The 19,852-nt window shown below is 37.4% G+C and overlaps 1 protein-coding gene across 19 annotated transcripts in view; it reads right to left on the bottom strand.

Moving 5' to 3' along the window:
• LOC109687273 (cytidine monophosphate-N-acetylneuraminic acid hydroxylase) overlaps positions 1 to 19,852 on the bottom strand; it is a 300,528-nt gene that overhangs the window by 42,012 nt on the left and 238,664 nt on the right. For all 19 annotated transcript variants that reach the window (XM_074082744.1, XM_074082757.1, XM_074082751.1 and 16 more), the window contains 5 exons: positions 19,674 to 19,765; positions 8,880 to 8,957; positions 5,938 to 6,047; positions 4,213 to 4,403; positions 3 to 150 (listed from right to left, as the gene is read on the bottom strand). In XM_074082744.1, the coding sequence (XP_073938845.1) occupies positions 3 to 150; positions 4,213 to 4,403; positions 5,938 to 6,047; positions 8,880 to 8,957; positions 19,674 to 19,765 (619 nt within the window). The remainder of the gene's footprint in view (positions 1 to 2; positions 151 to 4,212; positions 4,404 to 5,937; positions 6,048 to 8,879; positions 8,958 to 19,673; positions 19,766 to 19,852) is intronic.

The following is a 19,852-nucleotide window of genomic DNA, read 5'->3' as shown; positions in this document are numbered from 1 at the left end:
ACCTGCTGCCATACTCCAAATGGCATGACATTGATATTAGTTAACTGGACACCGCTCTGATCCAGATTCCAAAACACAGGTCTTTCTGTGTCACCAACATAAATGGGAATATCTGGTCTTCTTGCAGAAAGTTTCTTCAGTGTGGGATAACTAGGATCAGAAGGATAGAACAGTTGAAAAATGAAAAACTAAGATTATATAGTACAAGAGACAGTTTCTTCCTTAAACCAATGCGTTGACTGAAAAGCAAGAAGTTGAAAATAGACTCTTAACAGAGTCCAGAGAGGAATTTCTCCTCAAGGGTGGCTCTAACTTTCTAGGAGATTTCTCTTTATTGTTAGAACATAACATGTACCGTGGAGTGTACGCCAGCCAGGTGTGCAGGTTTCATGTTCCACACTGATGCTGCTTTTGAGTAGGGGGAGCTCTAGTAGAAGTCACAGAGCAGAAAAAGCCATGCTGCAGAGACTGTTGGCAATGAAGCTTTGCACAATCTTCCCTTCCTCTCATTCCCAAGCTGTAGCTCCCAGTAAGAAAGAGAACTGCGATACAGTACAGGACAAGAGGAGCCTGAATGTCACCACCATTTGGGCAAGAGATGGTTTTTCAACCTTTAAAGGTTGATACCCACACTTTGATTTGCAGATACATTATCTATCCTTAAAGGAGGATCCAAGTTATCAACTGGGCAAGACAGTAAGACTTAATGCAGAGGAAAACTGCATCCAATATTCATAGTAATTCCAACTCAGTACATAATCAGTCACTCAAGTACTTTCCAATACCTACATATATGAAGTCAACTTTCATTTATTGAGCATTCATGATATAAAAGGATTGTTATAAACAACTGTGGGACACAGTAGAAAGGATAGTATTATAAACAAGTGGAGGTACCATTATATTTCAAATATATACAAGTGCCAGGCATCATCACATATATTACTTCATTCTCATAAAAAAAGCACCGAGGTGTCTTGGTTTTGTAGACAAGGAAACATATTCAAAAACATACAACAAATAAAATATTGGTATTTAAATTTGAGTTTTCTGATTCTAAACCTAGTGCTACTTCTTTTAGAAAATAGTTTCTAACTTTCTACTTTAAGAATCAAGCTAGCAGGTTGAGCATAATGTCCAATGAAATAAAACATAGTTGTAAGAAAAGTATGAACAAAATCTATATATCAGTACTTATCAACTGTACTAATATTTACAGTATAATACAGTTAAAAGTTCTTCAAACATAAATAATCTGGTGGTAGTGGGATGGGAAGTTCAGTAGGTTTTTGTTCCCAAAACAGAGATTAAAAACTCAAGGATTCTTTAAACATATCTTTAAATTTCTGAGTTCAGTAACTAAATCTTATGTCTTAGAAGGCTTTGGGAGTTAGGATAAGTTACTAAAAAAAACAAAGGGATATTTTTTGCTTTGTCATTTTATAATTGCTGACAATTTTCTTTTTTTATTGTTTTTTTATTCATATGTGCATACAAGGCTTGGGTCATTTCTGCCCCCTGCCCCCACCCCCTCCCTTACCACCCACTCCGCCCCCTCCCTCTCCCCCCCACCCCCTCAATACCCAGCAGAAACTATTTTGCCCTTATTTCTAATTTTGTTGTAGAGAGAGTATAAGCAATAATAGGAAGGAACAAGGGTTTTTGCTGGTTGAGATAAGGATAGCTATACAGAGAGTTGACTCACTTTAATTTCCTGTGCATATGTGTTACCTTCTATGTTAATTCTTTTTGATCTAACCTTTTCTCTAGTTCCTGGTCCCCTTTTCCTATTGGCCTCAGTTGCTTTTAAGGTATCTGCTTTAGTTTCTCTGCGTTAAGGGCAACAAATGCTAGCCAATTTTTTAGGTGTCTTATCTATCCTCACCCCTCCCTTGTGTGCTCTCGCTTTTATCATGTGCTCAAAGTCCAATCCCCTTGTTGTGTTTGCCCTTGGTCTAATAATTGCTGACAATTCTTATTGACATCTATTAATTTCATCTATTACAATACTATGTTTACATAATAAAGTCACATTTCTTTGAATAAAGATTATTCACTATAGTACCTTGACTTTCCCGTTTTAATTCAGGGAAGTTTGATTCAGTAAGTAAAGTCCAGACATGAGGTCTGGGGGCAAATGACCTCCATATTTACTAGTTGACTAAGAAAGAGTCAAAAACTAAGGGTCTATCAAAGAAATGAGTAAAAATGATCAGCTTTTGCAACGTTTCAATGGCAACACATTGTACAAGCAATGTGCTGTGATACTGTAGTTGAAAACTGGTGTTTTAGTGCACGACGACTTTGCCCACACCAACCCGAGACTAAACCTACATCGACTATTGGGCCAGCGGTTAAAGAGTGACTTGACCAAATGACATTAACAGTTCCATTCCCCACCCGTTTAGTGTCTTCCCGTAGAATATTGCTCATAAGTGGTTGCATTTTACTGCAGACACCATAAAGTAATTGCCTCATTTACATGATGTTGTTATTCCTATGCCATAACAAGCTATACAAAAGTGCTATCCCACGTTGCAGTTATATACTCTCATGAGCCCAAAGTTAACGCAAATTTGGTTCCTGGAGCTTCTGTGAGACAAAGGTATCATGCTCAATAGACGAAGATTTTTAATTGTGGTACCCCAACACCTTAGTGGGTGGTGATCAATGAAGAAGTGTGTTGCAGGTAATTTGTTACTGAATCAATTAATTAAAAATGTAAACCACTTCCTTAAAAAACAAAAATAAATCAGAACATATTCATGCCTTCAGGTTTCTATAGCTTTAGAAAAGAAAATCAGGGACTGGTCAACTAAGGACCAATGTTTTATCCTTAATCATGGACATTTTTTCTTTTTGGCAGTACTGAGGCTTGAACTCGGGGACTCATGTCTGCTAGGCAGGTGATGTACCACTTTAGCCAAACCTCCTGCCCTTTTAGCTATAGTTATTTTTTAGATAGGGTCTCTCATTTTTTTCCCCAGACTGGCTTCAGACTACAGTCCTCCTCCTTCTGCCTCCCAGTGGCTGGAACCACAGGCATGCTCCACAACATCCAGTTTGTTGATTGAGATGAAGTCTTGCTAGTTAGTAAGGTGGTGGGGGGAATCCACTGGGCTGGAGTAGAACCTAATTCCTCTCAATTTCCATCTTCCAAGGACCTGGGATTACAGGCATGAACCACCATACCCAGCTCACCATGAACATTTCTATCCGTATGCCCTACATGAAAACTTTTTCATGTAGGGTCAAACAAAAAGTGAAATTGTTTTTTTAAAAATTGTGGGCATTGACATGTGCTTATCTTGACAACCCAGAAAAGTAATAAAAACTTCCAAACAATGATGAAGAAACATGACCCTCTGATTAAGCAAAGGAATTGGGTCTATGATCCTCCATCTTCTGACAATTCAGTTCATTTGCTAAACCATCTGTGATGACTTAACTGAAAATCCTTTCTCCCTCCTTGTTGATTATCTGAGTTAGGGAATTTTCAGTACATCAGCAGTATCACAGCGGACTTGGAAGATAATATTTTATGATATGTGAAAACGATGTGGTATTCAAATGCCATTTTCTGTGGATAAAGTTTTATTGGAAAAGTAAATCTCATTTTCAGTTAAGACTGCCTGTGGCTGCTTTTGTTCTATAGTTGAGTTACTTACAGCACTAACTGTATGGCTTTTAAAGCCTAAAATATTTATACTGGCCCTTTATAACTTTACTGTTTATTTGTTTTTGACACAGGGTCTCACTATGTAGCCCAGTCTGGCTTTGAACTTGAGATCCTTCTGTCTCACACTCCTGGGAGCTAAGATCACAAGTCACGCCTACATGCTCAGCAACACTGGCCCTTTATGAAAATGTGTGTTGATTCCTGCAATAAGTGCTGAGCTGAAAAAAATAAAGCTCAACTTCAATGATCCTTAAGCTTGTTCTTGTGCCAAGTGGCCTGAGGAGAGGAAGTGAGAGCAAATATTAACACAGCCCTCCTTCTTACAATGGCTCCTTTTTCACTGCCAATGGTGTAAAGTGTGGAAGCACTTTTGAAATAGAAATTGCTATTTAAATGCAAATATTTATCTTTTACTAGTCTTCTCATTATCTTAACTCAACCTATTTCAAATCAAGTATGATTTCAAAAGAATCTGAAAACACTCTATGACTTTACTGCAGCATTGTTTTAAGAGTTGGTTCAGGGTTCATTACCTCAGGTGATCTGAGTGCATGTGACTGATGTAAATTAGGTCTGCTTTGCACAACCTCTCCAACCAATCAGATGGAGGTTCATGTAGCAACCACCATCCTCGGGCAAATGCAGGACCAATTAACCAAGGGTCAAATACCATCCTCTTGTCTCCCAACTTGAGGTCCATGCAGGCATGAGTAAGATATGTTATCTGTTAGAAGAGAGTGAGATTCCTATTATCATATTCTTACTGGTCATCAACAACAAAGTACACGGTTGGCCTGCTTCACTGACAAGCTAAGTGGAAAACTTTGCTCCTAAGCAAGCTTAAGCCAAATCCTGGACTCAACTACAACCCAACAGAAGTCTTAAATAGAACACAACTCCCAGCACAGACTATAATCTTCTTAGAATAGAAATTCTCATGGTTGTTTTTCAGTGTCACACCAACAGATTTATAGAGTTTTAATCTATTGAAATTATTTCCTAAACACTTACGTATGGTCTACACTGCAGGAAATCTTTTGTGACCAGTCCTTCAAAGCACAGTTCATAAGGAAAAGTAACACTGTTATGACAAGTATTTGAGGATTTAAATGCTGGCACCAGTGTGTCTGTGAAGAGGATTGTGAATGAGTGAGTTCCAATGAGTTTGGTGGGTTGGCATAGCCAGGTATACTGGAGTGACAACCAGCTAAACAGGCTTGCAGCTTTCTCTTCTAAAATTACATGCTAATTCATTCCTTCAAGATGTCAAAATCCTCTAAGAATAGCTACAAACAAGGATTTACAGACAGACACTGACAGGAGACCATTCCTCATTTGCTGATCCATAGAAAAAGAATGCATGGAGAAGCAGAGATGATAGGGTAACAGGAACTCCAGTGTGAAAAGTCAGTAAAGTAGGTGAGGAGAGGTCAAAAAATCAAAATAGTTTTCATTAAGCCATTTTTAAGTGGGTTTCCATAACAAAGTAACTGCCCAAATATACACAAGCTTCCCAAATACACAGAAAAATTGTTGCTTGCCTATCTCTCCAAAATTATTAGTGTTTCTTCTGAAGGAAACTCTCTTGTAAAGCTGGAAATATGCATTAAGGTTTGTAAAAGATATTAGGGCAAGATGCAGAAATATACAAGTAGTAATTTGCTATGGTTTGGATGTGGTTTGTTGCTTAAAGGTTCATGTTTTGGAAGCTTGGTGCCCAATGCAGTAGTGTAGCAAGGTGTTGGGACCTTTAAGAGGTGAAGCCTTGTGAGAGGTGATTAAGTCACTAGAGGCATTGCCCTCAGCAGTGAGTAATGTAGGATCAGTCTGTTTCCTTTGAGATTGGCACCTCTCCTGAATCCCTCTTCTGTATGTGCTACTTGCCACTCCCATACATGCTCCAGCCATTGCGATTCCATCCACTATGAAGCCCTCACCTGAGCTGAGCAGATGCCAGCCAATGCCATGCTCTTGAAGCTCCATTACTGTGAGCTAAATCAACCTCTTTTTCTTTTATAAACTACCGAGCCTCAGGAATTCTGTTATGAGCTATAGAAAACAAATGAATACACCATTTTTCTGATGGTGATATGGCATTGAGTAATTTCTGAATTTCTTTCAATATTTTTACTTGACTCTCCACTAGGACTTCCTCTAAAGTTTTATATTATTTTTATTATAAATTTTATAAATTTATAATAAAGAATATTATAAATTTTATATTATAAAAGAATATTATAAATTTTATATTTCCTTACCTGCACTTCCCCAAAAGCCAAATCTTCAGGAGACCTGGGATCTGAATCCCAGGGATTAGGAGGATTCAGTTCTATAAGTACAAGTCCATTGTTTTCATCCATCTCAACAACTAGAACCAAAGGAAAATAAGCCTGGGTTAGTAACAAAAATGACTTTAAAAAAAAAAAGTGTCACTGAAACAGAAAAGTGAGACCCAAATGTATAGTTTCAAAAATTTTTTTAAATGAAATAAAAAGCAATACTCTCTTGGGTCAAACAATACGTGCTGAGACAACAGCTTAAGATGGATGAATTATTTCCTTCTTCATATTACATTTAAGCACCACAGAAGGGACACACACAGAGAGCTTCATTATAATGAAATGATTGATAGAATGAGTTCAAGGTGCTATGAGCTTATACTGGAAGGGATGTCAAATCTGCTTACAAAAGCTAAGCAAACTTTAGATAGGAACAAATCCTTCAGTTGTACTTGAAAGATGAGATGTTTGGGACAAACAAGAAATATGAGAGGTAAGGCAAAAGGAATGAGAGGACAGCATGCTTGAAGTCATGAATGCATAGGAAAGTTTGGTATCCACAAAGTCCTTGGTAATTTATCAGCTAGGAAATTGGTGTTTGCAGGTAGGATATCCAGATTCATCCGAGTAGGTCATAATTTTAAACAATTATGGCAGATACTGCGGTAGTCTTCATGAAATCCACTGTCTTCTTCCTAACTATAGGATTCTAATTTTATTAAGAGTGGCAGGCTCAACCCTTCTCAACAAAAGGTCACTACCCTCCATGTTGCACTCCTCCTTGTCCCCACCCAGTACTGTTCTTGGACATTTCCTCTTAAGGTCATTTCCCTCTTTATGATAACAACTGCAGTTGTAAATTTCTCTGTAGTTGTAAATTTCCCCAAAAGATGAAAGTCATTTGACTGGTTCAGACCAGAAAATGGTGCATGCTCAGTAAAGGGAAACCTGTCCTCAAGCTGACTTTTTCAGTAAGGTGCTCTACTTTAGATCTTATGAATATTGGTTGCATCTCATATGTGCAATTAAAAACCTGGGAATTGGCATATGCAGAATGCCCCATGTTATGTAACAAGCCCTTATCAATCAAACATGTCGATTACCTTAGCCCACAAATACTGCCCAGATTTTCCCTGCTGTTTGCCCTTACTACTTATAAATTGCCCATTGAACAAAGACTGGTGCTCTTGAGCCATCTGGCCAGAGCCCACTGCTCTCTTACAGTGTATCCTTCTGCCTATACTTTCCTTTCTCTTTCAATAAAACTTTGCCGCTGATTTACAATCTGTGTGTCTCCATCCAATTCTTTATTTGGGAGATAAAAAGAAACAGATCTTCTAGACTACCCACTGGTCACAATATGTCTATCTATGATGCACCTATCATGACTTCCCAGGCCCCCTTGCAATTATGAGTGACATTAGACATAGCTTTTGTATATCGTATGCATAGCTCTGGCTAGTGAGATATGAATACAGTCTAGTAGTAGGATCTCCAGGAACACTTTTATTTTCCTGACAAAGAGGAACAAATTCAAAAGGTGTGCACTATTTCCCTGCAATATTTCCCTTCTCTCATTTGGAGGTTGACTGCTGTGTCTGATGGAACAGAAACTTATCCTGAGACCCTGAAGGAAAAGAGCCACATACTAAGGATGAACAAGCAGAGTGATGGAAGGATCCTGGATCCTTGAGAAAGCAGATAACAACCATAATTCCCAAGATAGACTGGCTTTCCAGCTTCTTGTGATATGAGATTCTTAGTAAAAGAACCTCTTATATGATTGGGCCACTGTTATTTGGGTGTTCTGTTATAGCCAAAAAGCAATCCCTAATTAATACAGTAAGAGAGTAAAAAATAAAGTGAGAGCCATGAGGAGGATCAGTTGGTGGGAGCATGACCATATTCAGAGCTCTCACTGAGTGTTGGGAGTGTATCAGCAAAGCACTGATTGGGCTGGGCTTGGGAGAAGATGGCTTTGTCTGGAACCTGTACTTTCTCACTTAAAATCTGGGTGACATGAGACAAGTTACTTAATTTTTCCATTCTTTAGTGTTCTCATCTTTAACCTTAGCCTCTTCCCAGAGTAATTAATCATTGATAGGATTCATTAAATGTTTTTAATTAATTGATCATTGTCTCCCAAGGTTATATCTGGGTCACATAGCCCCCTCTTTCTCAACCTAAGCACTGCTCCTGCTCAGACCTGGCACTGTAAGTTAGGAAATTTAAATATAGGATTATCTCAGTATGAATGAAAAATAAAATGTATTATTCTATATTCATTCTTAAAAGAGTACTTGGAAAACTAGAAAGATTCCACCAGGTATCTTCCATTGATCCTTTCAGTTCCAAACTCCTCTAGGTTCTCTATCCTTGTCCAACCCACTGTCTGCTTCAGGAGGTCAACTCACACAGACCACATCAAACGGCCCCCTTTCCCTCTGTTTTCTAGATAGGTTTGGCCATCAAGAAGGCCCAGAATGGGACCAGTGAGAGAGCTCCTTGAGGTTTATTCTTCTGGCACTCTTCCTGGAAGGTCACTGCATCCTAGCTGGGCACCAGTGAATGAATTATGATACATACTTCATATAATTATGGGGATTAAGTAAGATAATGAATCCTAAAGTGTCTAGCCATGCCTCATACAGAGGAGGCAATTAATAAAGAGTAGCATTATGGCAATTATTTTACATTAAAAGAATGAATAGAGTTAAGAAGAATGTTCATTATAGGACATCAAATTAATGTCCAAGCATGGAAAACACAATGGTGTTGTGGGAGACTCCCAAAAAACTTTTGCTCTGATAATCCACTCATAGAGACTTCCCTTCTTCCTAATTTTTCTCTCTTAAGAAGTATAAAAGAAAATAAGAATTTGCAACCCTCAACTATTCCTCTAAAGCAAGTATCATAAATACCTTCATGTTCCTTGCACAAAGATAAATTGATATAGTCAGTGAGGAATAATGTAACGCAACATCCATCAACTCCAGACTTTATAAATAATGAGAAAATGGTATTCTTAGTTTGACCTCAAGAGCTGATAAAATGTGGGTCACTGAGTTACAGTTTAATACCCAGAAAAAATAAGCAAATGACATTCTTTATAATCTTTATTAAGGAAAAATAATGAAGGAGAAATCAGAACAAAAACAATAAAATTCTAATAACTAAGTTATGGATTATTAGCATTAGGACAACAAGAAGTAGATCCTAGCTATACAACTGCTTAAAAATTGCTTAATATTTTATAAAGAAGGTATCATACATTGGTGAGCTATCTAATAAATGGTTCTGTGACAATTAGTTTACTAAACTTTGATTGGTTAAAGACACATAGGAAAGATACCAAGTCATTAAAATGTATGATAAAATCGAATATCAAATCTAAGAGTGGACTTTTAAGTTTAATAATGGAAATTATTCCCATGGAAAATCTAAATAGATAACAATGTAAAATGAAAAAGTTCTAACACCAGAACAAGTTGGCAAACACATCTTGCCAAATGGCAATTAATAAAGCATTAGCATCATATTTGAAAGATAAGTACAAGTAAAAACAAGACACATTTTTTTGTCTAAAATTAGAATTATCTAAGAGACTAAGAATGCCCTGCTAGTAAAGGTTCAGGGAGAAAAGACATCCTTATACACTACTGCTGGAAGGAAAAAAATTCATGAAATGCATAGTAATGCAATTCATACTAGATATACTGGGTTCTAGCCTCAGTACCACAAGGAAACAAAAATCATCCAGTCAACCAAACAAACAAACAAACAAAAACTTTATTGCCAGGCATGGTGTACAAGCCTGTAATCTCTGCACTCAGGAGGCAGAAGCAGAGGATTGCAAGTTTGAAGCCAGCCTGGGTTTCTTAATGAGACCTTATCTCAAAAAAAAAAAAGGTATCAAGTAAAAAAGGGTTTTGTTCATATCATATTTTTCAGTTCCTAACATATTTTGTTATTTTGTCCATGCAAACCTTTTCTCTTGGGCTGGCAGAGTGGCTCAAGTGATAAGAGTGCCTTCCTAGAAAGCATGAAACCCCAGTTCAAACCCCAGTGTTGCCAAAAAACCAAACCAAAACAAAAAAAACCACTTCTCTCTTTTTTAATTGAATAATTCCCATTATTTCTACTTCCCACTCATATTTCACTTCCTTAAAAGGTACGATTTTGAATATCTGTGTATATTATGTATGTGTATTTTAAATTTATATAGTATTGGGTCTCCAGTCTGTTTCTTAATCTTTTTCATTCATTATGATCTTAATGTATTTAAATGATTTAAGGTACAGCTACATTGCCACATGTACAGCTAGCCCACCCCTAGCTGCTGTTGAGTATTCAGTGTCCAGTATATTATAATCATTCACTCTCAGGAGGGGGACCCCCACAGTCTGCCATAACAGAGTTTCTTTGGAATGAAAATCAGAATGGAATTTGTGGATCCTGGTATGTTTACAAACCTCACCTGATTAACATGGTGAGATAGTCCATGGTCAGACAGTCCTCCAGAATGGCTACACGAGCCACACTCACATGCATGAAGGTCTCTATATCCCTGAGAACCTCATCTTAGTTTCTAACCTTTAACCAGTAGCAATTTTTCTGATTACAGAGTTCACAATTTTATGATTTAAATGAGTTTCCTAAATATTTTCATATGTTTAGTAGTCCTTGGGTTTCTGCTAGTTCCTGTCTTTTTTTTTTTTTTTGGCAGTGCTGGAGTTTTGAACTCAGGGCCTCACACTTGCTAGGTAGGTGCGCTACCACTTGAGCCACTCTGCCAGCCCTGAATTTCCTATCTTTTCCTTGTCAATTTGCATTAATTCTTACTATATGCTTAATGTTAATCCCTGGTTAGTCATAAATGTTGCAAAATAATATCCCCACTACCATCTGTCTTAATTTTGCCCATGGTGCTCTTCATTAGTAGAAATCACTAGTACTGATTGGATCATATTTATCAATACTTTTACTGATAATGATTATTATTTTCCTCTATGCATTGTACTTTTGAAGTGCTACCTGAAGAGTCAAGAAGTACCACCCCATGTGCTGGTGGAGAGGCTCCAGTGGTAGAGCATCTGCCTAGCAAGCATGAGGCCCTGAGTTCAAACCCCAGTACTACAAAAAAAAAAAAAAAAGAGGAGGAGGAAGAAGAAGAAGAAGTAGTGTCACGCCATCTCTGGGTTACAAAGATATTCTCCTATATTTCTTCTGTTACTTTCGTAGTCTTACCTTTCACATTAGGCTCTCAGGTCTCGGAGAAGCCACCTGCAGGCTGAGGTGCAGAAGGTATTAGATGGAGGTAGCACTCCAGTTAGTTATACCATTCTGCCAGTCATCCAACGACTTGACATAAATAACTCCAAGTACAGTCAAGTTCTTATACGCAAATGCACTAGGGCTTTTGTTGTTGTTTACTGCAGTACTGGGAATTGAACTCAAGGCCTTGCACTTGCTAGGCAAGCACACTACCACTTAATCCATGTTCCCAACCCTTTTGTTTGTATTTTGTTTTTGAGACAGAGTCTGCTAACTTTGCCCAGGATGGGCTCAAATTTGTAATTCTCCTGCTACTGCTTCCCCAGTAGCTGGAATTACAGACATGTACCACCGTACTTGGATTCCAGTTTTTTTTGACAGTGCAAAATAAAATTGTGAACAGCTTCAATTCCAGCAGAGAAATGACTGTGTAAATTATATGTTAATATTTAATGTGAACATACTTTAAATTATGTATGCAGTCATGTACCACAAAATGATACTTTGGTTAGTGACCACATAAGATTAAATTATAGCTGAAAAATTCCTATTACTTAGTAAACACATAGTTGAAGAAGAGGTAAGAGAAAAGGAAACTGCAGAAAAAAAGAAAATCCCTAAGAAAATTCACAGTGAAGGGTTTAGTTGAAGGTCTTTGCAGACCTCAAGAAGATCCTTAAAAAATTTAAAAACATGAGCCCTAACACCCAAAGGGTTTCATTAAGAAAGAAGAATGCTCAAGCACATTATTTGCTTACAAGTAAATCTGTGATGAAAAATAAAAACAAGCCCAGCATGCCATCATGGACATATGTCTGAAAAGAAGGCCACCTCCTCAAGAAGAGCTGTGAGCAAGAACTTCGGGCAGGATCCAGAAGAAGGCACTGTTGTAACAGCAGAGATAACCCCATGCGTACTGTAACTTCTGAAGCCCTTCCAGTGGGAGAAGATGTGGAGGAGGAAGACAGTGATGCTGATAATCCTGACTCTCTGCAAACATTGTTGTGTGTTAGTGTCTTAGTTTTTAACAAAAAATGTAAAAGGTAAAAAATTGAAATTGGGCTGATGAAGTGGCTCAGGTGGTAGAGCCTGTCTAACAAGGGTGAAGTCTCATTTCAAACCCCAGTACCAAAAAAAAAAAAGAAAAAAGGAAGGAAGGAAGGACAAAAGGAAAGAAAGACAAAAAAATCAGTAAAATTGACAAATGTTTAGCTAGACTGACCAAGAAAAAAAGAGGTTGCAAAATTACTAAAATGAAGCATTGGCTCAGCTACTCGGGAGGCAGAAATCAGGAGGATCATGGTTCAAAGTCAGTCCAGGAAAATAGTTTGCAAGACCCTATCTCAAAAAAACCCTTCACAGAAAAGGGTTGGTGGAGTGGCTCAAGTTGTAGGCCCTGAGTTCAAACCCCAGTACTGCATTAAAAAAAAATTATTGAGAGGAACAAGTGTGTGGCTCAAGTGGTAGAGCATCTGCCTGGCAAGCACAAAACCCTGAGATCAAAATCCACCACGAGAGAGAGAGAGAGAGAGAGAGAGAGAGAGAGAGAGAGAGAGAGAGAGAGAAAATGAACAAAGAGATTACTACTCAGAAATAAAAAGTATTATAAGGGAATACCATGAACAATTATTTACCAACAAAATAAATAACCCAGATGAATTAACTACCTAGGAAATTAAAAAACTAATGAAAATAACCTAAATACAAATAGAAAAATCTGAGCAGACCAATAACAAATAAAAAGAGTAAACTAGTTTTGAAAAAATTTCCCACAAAGATAAACCCAGACTCAGATGATATCATGAATTTGACCAAAAGTTTAAAGAATAATTGGCCTCAATCCTTCATAAACTCTTCAATAATCAGAAGCAGATATAACACTTTCCAATTTACAAAATAAGTCAGTATTACCTTGATACCAAAGCCAGACAAATTGCAAGAAAACTAATTCATTATTTTTATGAATATAGATCAAAAAGTAGTATTTCTAAGTCTAAATGCATGTATATATTAGTCTAATTGGAATATTAGAAAATCAGACTTAAGATATTTTATACCATATACTTTCTTAGACAGCAGAGGCACAAGAGCCAAGAAAAAATAAGTAAATTGAAGTTCATCAAAATTCAAGACTTTTGGGTTTCAAAGAACATCAGAAAAATGGACAATAGCAAGTCTTGATGAGGATGTGGAGAGACAAGAACAATTATGCACTGCTAATAAGAATATAAAATGGTACAGCACTTTGGAAAACAGTTGACAGATCTTTAAAGTTAAATCATCTAGTTACTATTGACCCACCAATTCTATTTCTAGGTAAATAACCAAGAGAACTGAAAATAATTATATTTTGCACATGAATATTTATAAATGCATTATTCATCACAACCACAATGTAATATATCCATGAAAGATACCTTATTTAGGCATTAAAAAGAATGAAGAATGGTGGATACTACAAAATGAGTGAAACTTGAAAACACAATAGAGTAAGTGAAAGAAGCCAGTCACAAAAGCTCACATATTGTATGATGCCAAGCAGATGAAAATCAAGGAAAGAAAAATCCATAAAGACATAAAGAGATTGATCAGTAGTTGCCAGGGTCTGAGAGAAAAGGGAAAGGTGGAGTGATTGCTAAAAAGTTACAGTGTTTATTTCTGGAGTGATGGGAATGTTTTTGGAATTTGATAGTGATGGTGGTTGTGCAACATATAAATATAACTGAAACCATTAAATTGTATACCTTAAAAAGGTGAATTTTATCATACATGAATTATTTCTTAAGGAGAAGAAGCAGAAGGAGGAGTAGCAGAGAGAAGAGGAGGAGGAATAGCAGTATCAAAGACTGTAAAGAAATACATGAAACAGTTTAGATACTAGGAGAATAAGTGAGATTCTTCCTTCTACTTTTCTGATTTTCTAATTTCTAATTGTGGTCATATTTTTTTATAATAATAATAATAAAGTCAATAATAACTTATCCCTAGGTAAACCACACTTTTCTTCTCTTTCTTGGGATTTGGTATGAAATTATTTCCATTTCAGCAACCCTGTACTGAAGAGTGAGTTCTGCTCACAAATTTGCCCATTCCCAGGGTCAGGTTGGTTATTTCCCCACCTTCCCACCAATCCTGCTGCCCCCTTTGGCCTTGCCTGTCACCTGCCAAGGTAGTTAATACCATCCCTCTGCATCAGTGCCCAGCCTTAATCTACCTTCCAGTTGACTCAACTTTTTGCTAGGAGGGAAATGCCTCTTATATGTTCCTACAGTCCTAGTCTCGGGGAGAAACACAAATCATTGAGGAGAGACATATCCAAATAAACCATTATGTTCTGGCATCAGGTACTGAGAATTTAACAAGTATTAACTTTAATTTTTTTTTTATCGGTGCTAGGGCTTGAACTCAGGACCCCATGCTTGCTAGGCAAGTACTCTACCACTTGAGACATGATCCCAGCCCTTTAGGTTTTAATTTATTTTTCAGATAGGGTCTTTCACTTTTGCCTAGGGGCCTCCAACCTTGATCCTCCTACCTTCACCTCCCAAGTAGATGGGATTATAGATATGTACCACCATGCCTGTTCTAGCTAACTTTAAAAAAATCTTACAGCAACCCAGTAAGATGGCTTATAACAGTATTATCTCCACTTTATATTTCAAGAAAGCAAAGCACAAAGAGATTGAATAACTCCCCAGCATCCTGGATCTCAGGTTGGAACCTGGGTTGGCAAATCCCACCACCTTCACCCTTAACAGTTTCACTCTAGTGTCTCTTTACAGATTTGTCTAATAGATTAAGAGTTTCTCATAAAAGATGCAAAGCAGCTGTAGATTTCTGAGTCATATATTCATAAAGTTGACAGTCTATTGTCTTTTTTCAAACTAGCAATGTTTATGTCTAAACCTATGCTTCTTATAAGTGTTATGCCAAATAAAGTTAACAACCAGTCCCTAGTAACAAGACAGTGTTATGCTTGCTGGGCTTAGATCAACAGACCTGGGATGGAATTTACTAGAGAAACTAGCTAGTGGTCCAGATATCCCTTTGAGAGGCAGAGGGAAGATGAAATAATAGCCAAAGCAATTAGCAACTCTCCCCAGAATAGTATTTTATGGGGGGAATGGCAGAAGACTTATATCTCAGTGACACCCCTGTTCTTAAAGAATTGGGAGAATGCCTCTGCAAGGTACTTTTCTTTAAAGTCATTTGGAGCTGCTTTCACAGAGACATGTGGGTGAAAATAGCCCTGGTATCCCATATCACTTAGTACAGGCACAATAATTTGAGCCTGAAAAAAAAAACAGAAAGGTAGTGGAATCAGAGCCAACAGTGTAATGGTACAGCCAGTAAGCCCCCATTAGAATCCAGCTACCTTCACAGCTAACCACTGCTAAGGCTGCCCTTATACTGCCCACATGTACTTATTCACATATATTTTTTCATAAGTGTGTATAACTTGATAGTTTGCCTTATATATCAGAAATGTTATTTTAGTTTCTTCAACAGTATCATTCTTAAGAGCTATCAAAATTATTCCTAATGTTTAAATTCTTTCCAATTTTTCTCTTGCGTAAATAGTATTGCTGTGGATCAACATTCCCATAGCTATATCTTGTGACATACCAGTGACTGTGCTCTGGGATGTGAAATAGCTGAGCCAAAAAAAAAGCATGTTCTTAAGTATGATAGGAAATTACTGGAGGGTTTTTAGTTGGGAAGTGATGTGAATTAGTTTGGATCTTGAAAGATTATACCATGAGATGCAAGCAGAGTGGACTGGAGAAAGCAAATATGAAAGCAGGAAGGCCAGTCATTCAGGCAAAAGTTGGCAGTGACTTGGACTCAGATATAAGCAGTGCAAATGGAGAGGAGAGAATGGGTTCAGAAGGTGTTTGGCATAGAGAGAGTATCAATTCTTAGTTTAAGAAAAGAGAAGGCTTGAGGACAACTCCCAGGTTTTGTTCAGTTTTGCCATTTACAGAGAAGGGGAAAGCTAGAAGAGGAATAGTTTGAGAATGAAATGACATTGTGCATTAAGTATTCTGTTTTGGCTGTATACTTGCAATATCTATTAGAAATTCTTGTTAAAATATCAACTAAGTAGTGTATATAGTATATATCCAAGTCTGGAACCCTGGGATGAGATCAAAGCTGGGAATAAACTTTTCAGAGTCATTGAGTAAAGATGGTGTTTGGAGCTGTGGGAGTGGATGTGGTCACTTAAAGCATCAACTTAAAATTTAGATACAGTGAACATAAGTGAGAGTTCAAGGGCAACCAAATATAAGTCTATCAGGGGATGACTCAACCTGGGGAGAGAAAATTGGCTAAGTGTGGCAGAAATAAAAGTTGGGAGAATGTAGTAAATAAAATGTTGGCTTCCAGAGATGCCTGTATTCTAATCCCTGGGACCTGAATGAGTTAGGTGACATGGCAAAAGGGAATTAAAGTTGCAGGTGAAATTAAGATTGCTAACCAGCTAACTTTAAATAGGAAAGTTATCCTGAATCCTCCAAATGAACCCACTAGAGTCCTTAAAGTGGGAGAGAGAAGCAGAAGAGGAACAGAGGGAGATGTGATGACAGAAAAATGGTCAGAGAAATGCAATATTGTTGCCTTTGAAAGTGGAGAAAAAGAGATACTGCAAGCTGGAAAAGGCAAGGAAACAATTCTTCTCCCCAGTCAACAGAAAGCAGTGGGGCTCAGATGACACTATAACCTTAGCTGGTGAAACTTGTGTTAGTCTTTGGTTATACATATCAATAAAATAATAAACTTATATTGTTTTACAACACTGAGTTAATGACATTGTATTACAAATGCGAAGAGCAAACTAATACAGAGAGTATTACCTTATGCCACCCCCGCCATGCCAAGAATAGAAAGTATATCAAGGAGGAGAAAGTTAGCCACAGTGCTGAATGCTGCTGAGCCTGAGTCTGAGTAAGATGACAATGGAAAAGTCACCACTGGATTTAGCCACCTGGAGAGAACTGATAAACCCAATAGGAGTAGTTTTAGTAGAACAGAAGGGACAGAAACTCAAGAGAGAGCAAATAGTCGGTGAAGCAGAAGATAGTGAGTGTAGACTCTTGTGTCAATGGATTTGCCTGTTTAATGGGTTAATGAAATGAGAGCATAACTGAAAGGAGAGGGGAGGTCTAGTAAGGCTTATATGAAACTAGAGAATATGGATGCATACTACTAGATAACAACAAAATGAATGATTAGGAGAGAGAGAGACACAACTACAGAAGCAAAGTCCTTGAGTAGGTGTGAGAAAATGAGATCTCGAGCGGGTCTGAGGAAATGGGATCTGTGTGTGATGGGCAGAGCTACACTAGAAGCAGGATCATTTGTCCATTATAATAGGAGGCAAAGAAGACTGCATAGGCACAGAAGCAGGTGGGTTGATAAATATGATGGTGTCTTAGCCCATTTTATGTTACTATAACAAAATACCTGAGGCTGGGAAATACATAAAAGAAAGAAGTTTATTTAGTTCCCTGTTCAATAGGTTTAAGAGGATAGGGCCAGCATTTCCTCAGCATGGTGGAAAACATGGTGAGTGGCCAGTGGGCACATATAGAGAAAGTTCAGAACATCAGGGGTAAACCCTTTGTAACAACACTGTCTTGAAGTTACTAATCCAGTCTTGTGAAACTCAACTCACTCCTCCTAGACCTAATTTAATCTGGAGAATCTAATCCAGTCTTTCAAGAAAGTCATTAATCCATTCATCAGGATGGAACCCACATGACATAATCAGGTAAGACCTTAAAGGTTCCACCAGCACTCAACACTGTTACACTGGGAATCAAATTTCAGTGAGGTTTGGTGGGATCAAGCCATATCCAAACTACAAAAGGAAAAAAAAAATGCTACAAAAAGAGGACAATTATTTTCCATTATTGACTCTCCATTATCACACTAGGATCAAAGGGAGAGCAACATGGGATAATTCACACAAAATGCACAATATTGTGCCTGAAACACTCTTAATAAAATGCCTAGACTTAATTCTTAGACAGCATTCAAGACCTTCTTTGAATTATACCTTTGCAGTCCTGTATTTTACTACTTCAAGACACATGACATACACTCCAGCCAGCTAACCTACAAAATTATCCACATAACACACTGTCCAATGTATTCCCCTCTGTGATGAATGGCCTTCTTTCTCTTCTATGCCTGATGAAATTCTGCTCATCCTTCAAAACTCAACACAAGTGCTATCTCCGGCATGAATTTTTCTGTGATCCCCCCCAATCAGATCAAACTCATTTTTTTATTCCTAGAGAAGTCATTTTGAAACATAATCTGTGCAAAACACTGCTAAGTGGCAGTCAGTTTTAAGGATTGTCACATATAACATTTTCTACAGATAAAACAAACCTTTAATAAGTTAGAATGGCTTAAAAACTAAGTTACTTTGGTCTAAAACCATCTGTATTTGGGTAATAAGGTTTGGCCCAAAGCAACCTTAGTACATAGTAAACTGTAGCCTGGCTTAATGTATAAACAAACTGTAACCTAACATAAGACTACACCCTCATAACCAAGCAACTGAATCTCAGTCAATGATAGCAACTGAACCTTTAACCAGCCCCCCCAAAGAAAACCATGACTGCATAAGGCAAATATCTACTGCAGGCAATCAGGGTTTTTTTCTTTATGTCACTTCTTTTTCTCTGGCTATAAATGTAACATGCACATATTGTGGTGGGGCATCATCTAGGATTTTAATTAAAGCTAACTTACATCTTCAAAATTAGATTCATTATCATTTGTCTTTTAATGGAATAGAGACAAATTTAGCCTAGTACTAAGCTCCTCCTTACTCATATCTTTAAGTCTCTCTTGAGGGGAGGGAATGGAGTGGAAGCACACCCAGCATTCTGAGGACTGTACATAAACTATAGCTCTTTAACTATGCCAGAAAAAATTATCTGTCAGTACTCTACTTCCTATCAAAACTGTAAAGTTTCCTCAAGTTGTAGAAGATTGTATGGACATAAATTCAAGTCTTCTTATATACCTTCACAAATAAAAGTCAGATTCACTATTACAGAGTACAATGTATCTCTCTCAAGAAATCCATCATTAAATCCTTATTCTCATTGTTTACAGGTTTGTCTTCATCATCACTTCATGTACATGTTAATCTCATTTATATTGATTCTGTTATCCAACTTTGTATCCCTTAATATCTGGCAAAATGTTTACACATGGTAAGGTTTCAACAAATACATGCCAAATCAATGAGTGAATTTAGGAGAATTCTTCTATTCAGAATTTCCACTGCTGATTATTTAAAAAGAGAGATAACAGTTTAAAATCAGAATGTATCTAAAGCTTCAAGTGAAATTGGAAATTAACCAGAAGGACCCCAATAACAACAACAGCAGAATGCATTGATCAGGATGGATGATATTTACCCAGTTCGTCCTGACAGAAGCTCCCTGGAGGATTGATGTATTTCATGGTGCTCACATCTAACTTCCAATTATGCTTTGTGCATTTAACAGATCTGGTTGAAAAAAATTATACTTAGGTTTATGAAACAGTGAATAAAAATTAACCTTGATTAATGCATTATTTGGTAATGTAACTGAAT

Source organism: Castor canadensis, chromosome 8, assembly GCF_047511655.1.
Source record: "Castor canadensis chromosome 8, mCasCan1.hap1v2, whole genome shotgun sequence".
NCBI lineage: Eukaryota > Metazoa > Chordata > Mammalia > Rodentia > Castoridae > Castor > Castor canadensis.
This window is presented reverse-complemented; position numbering and strand designations above follow the sequence as displayed.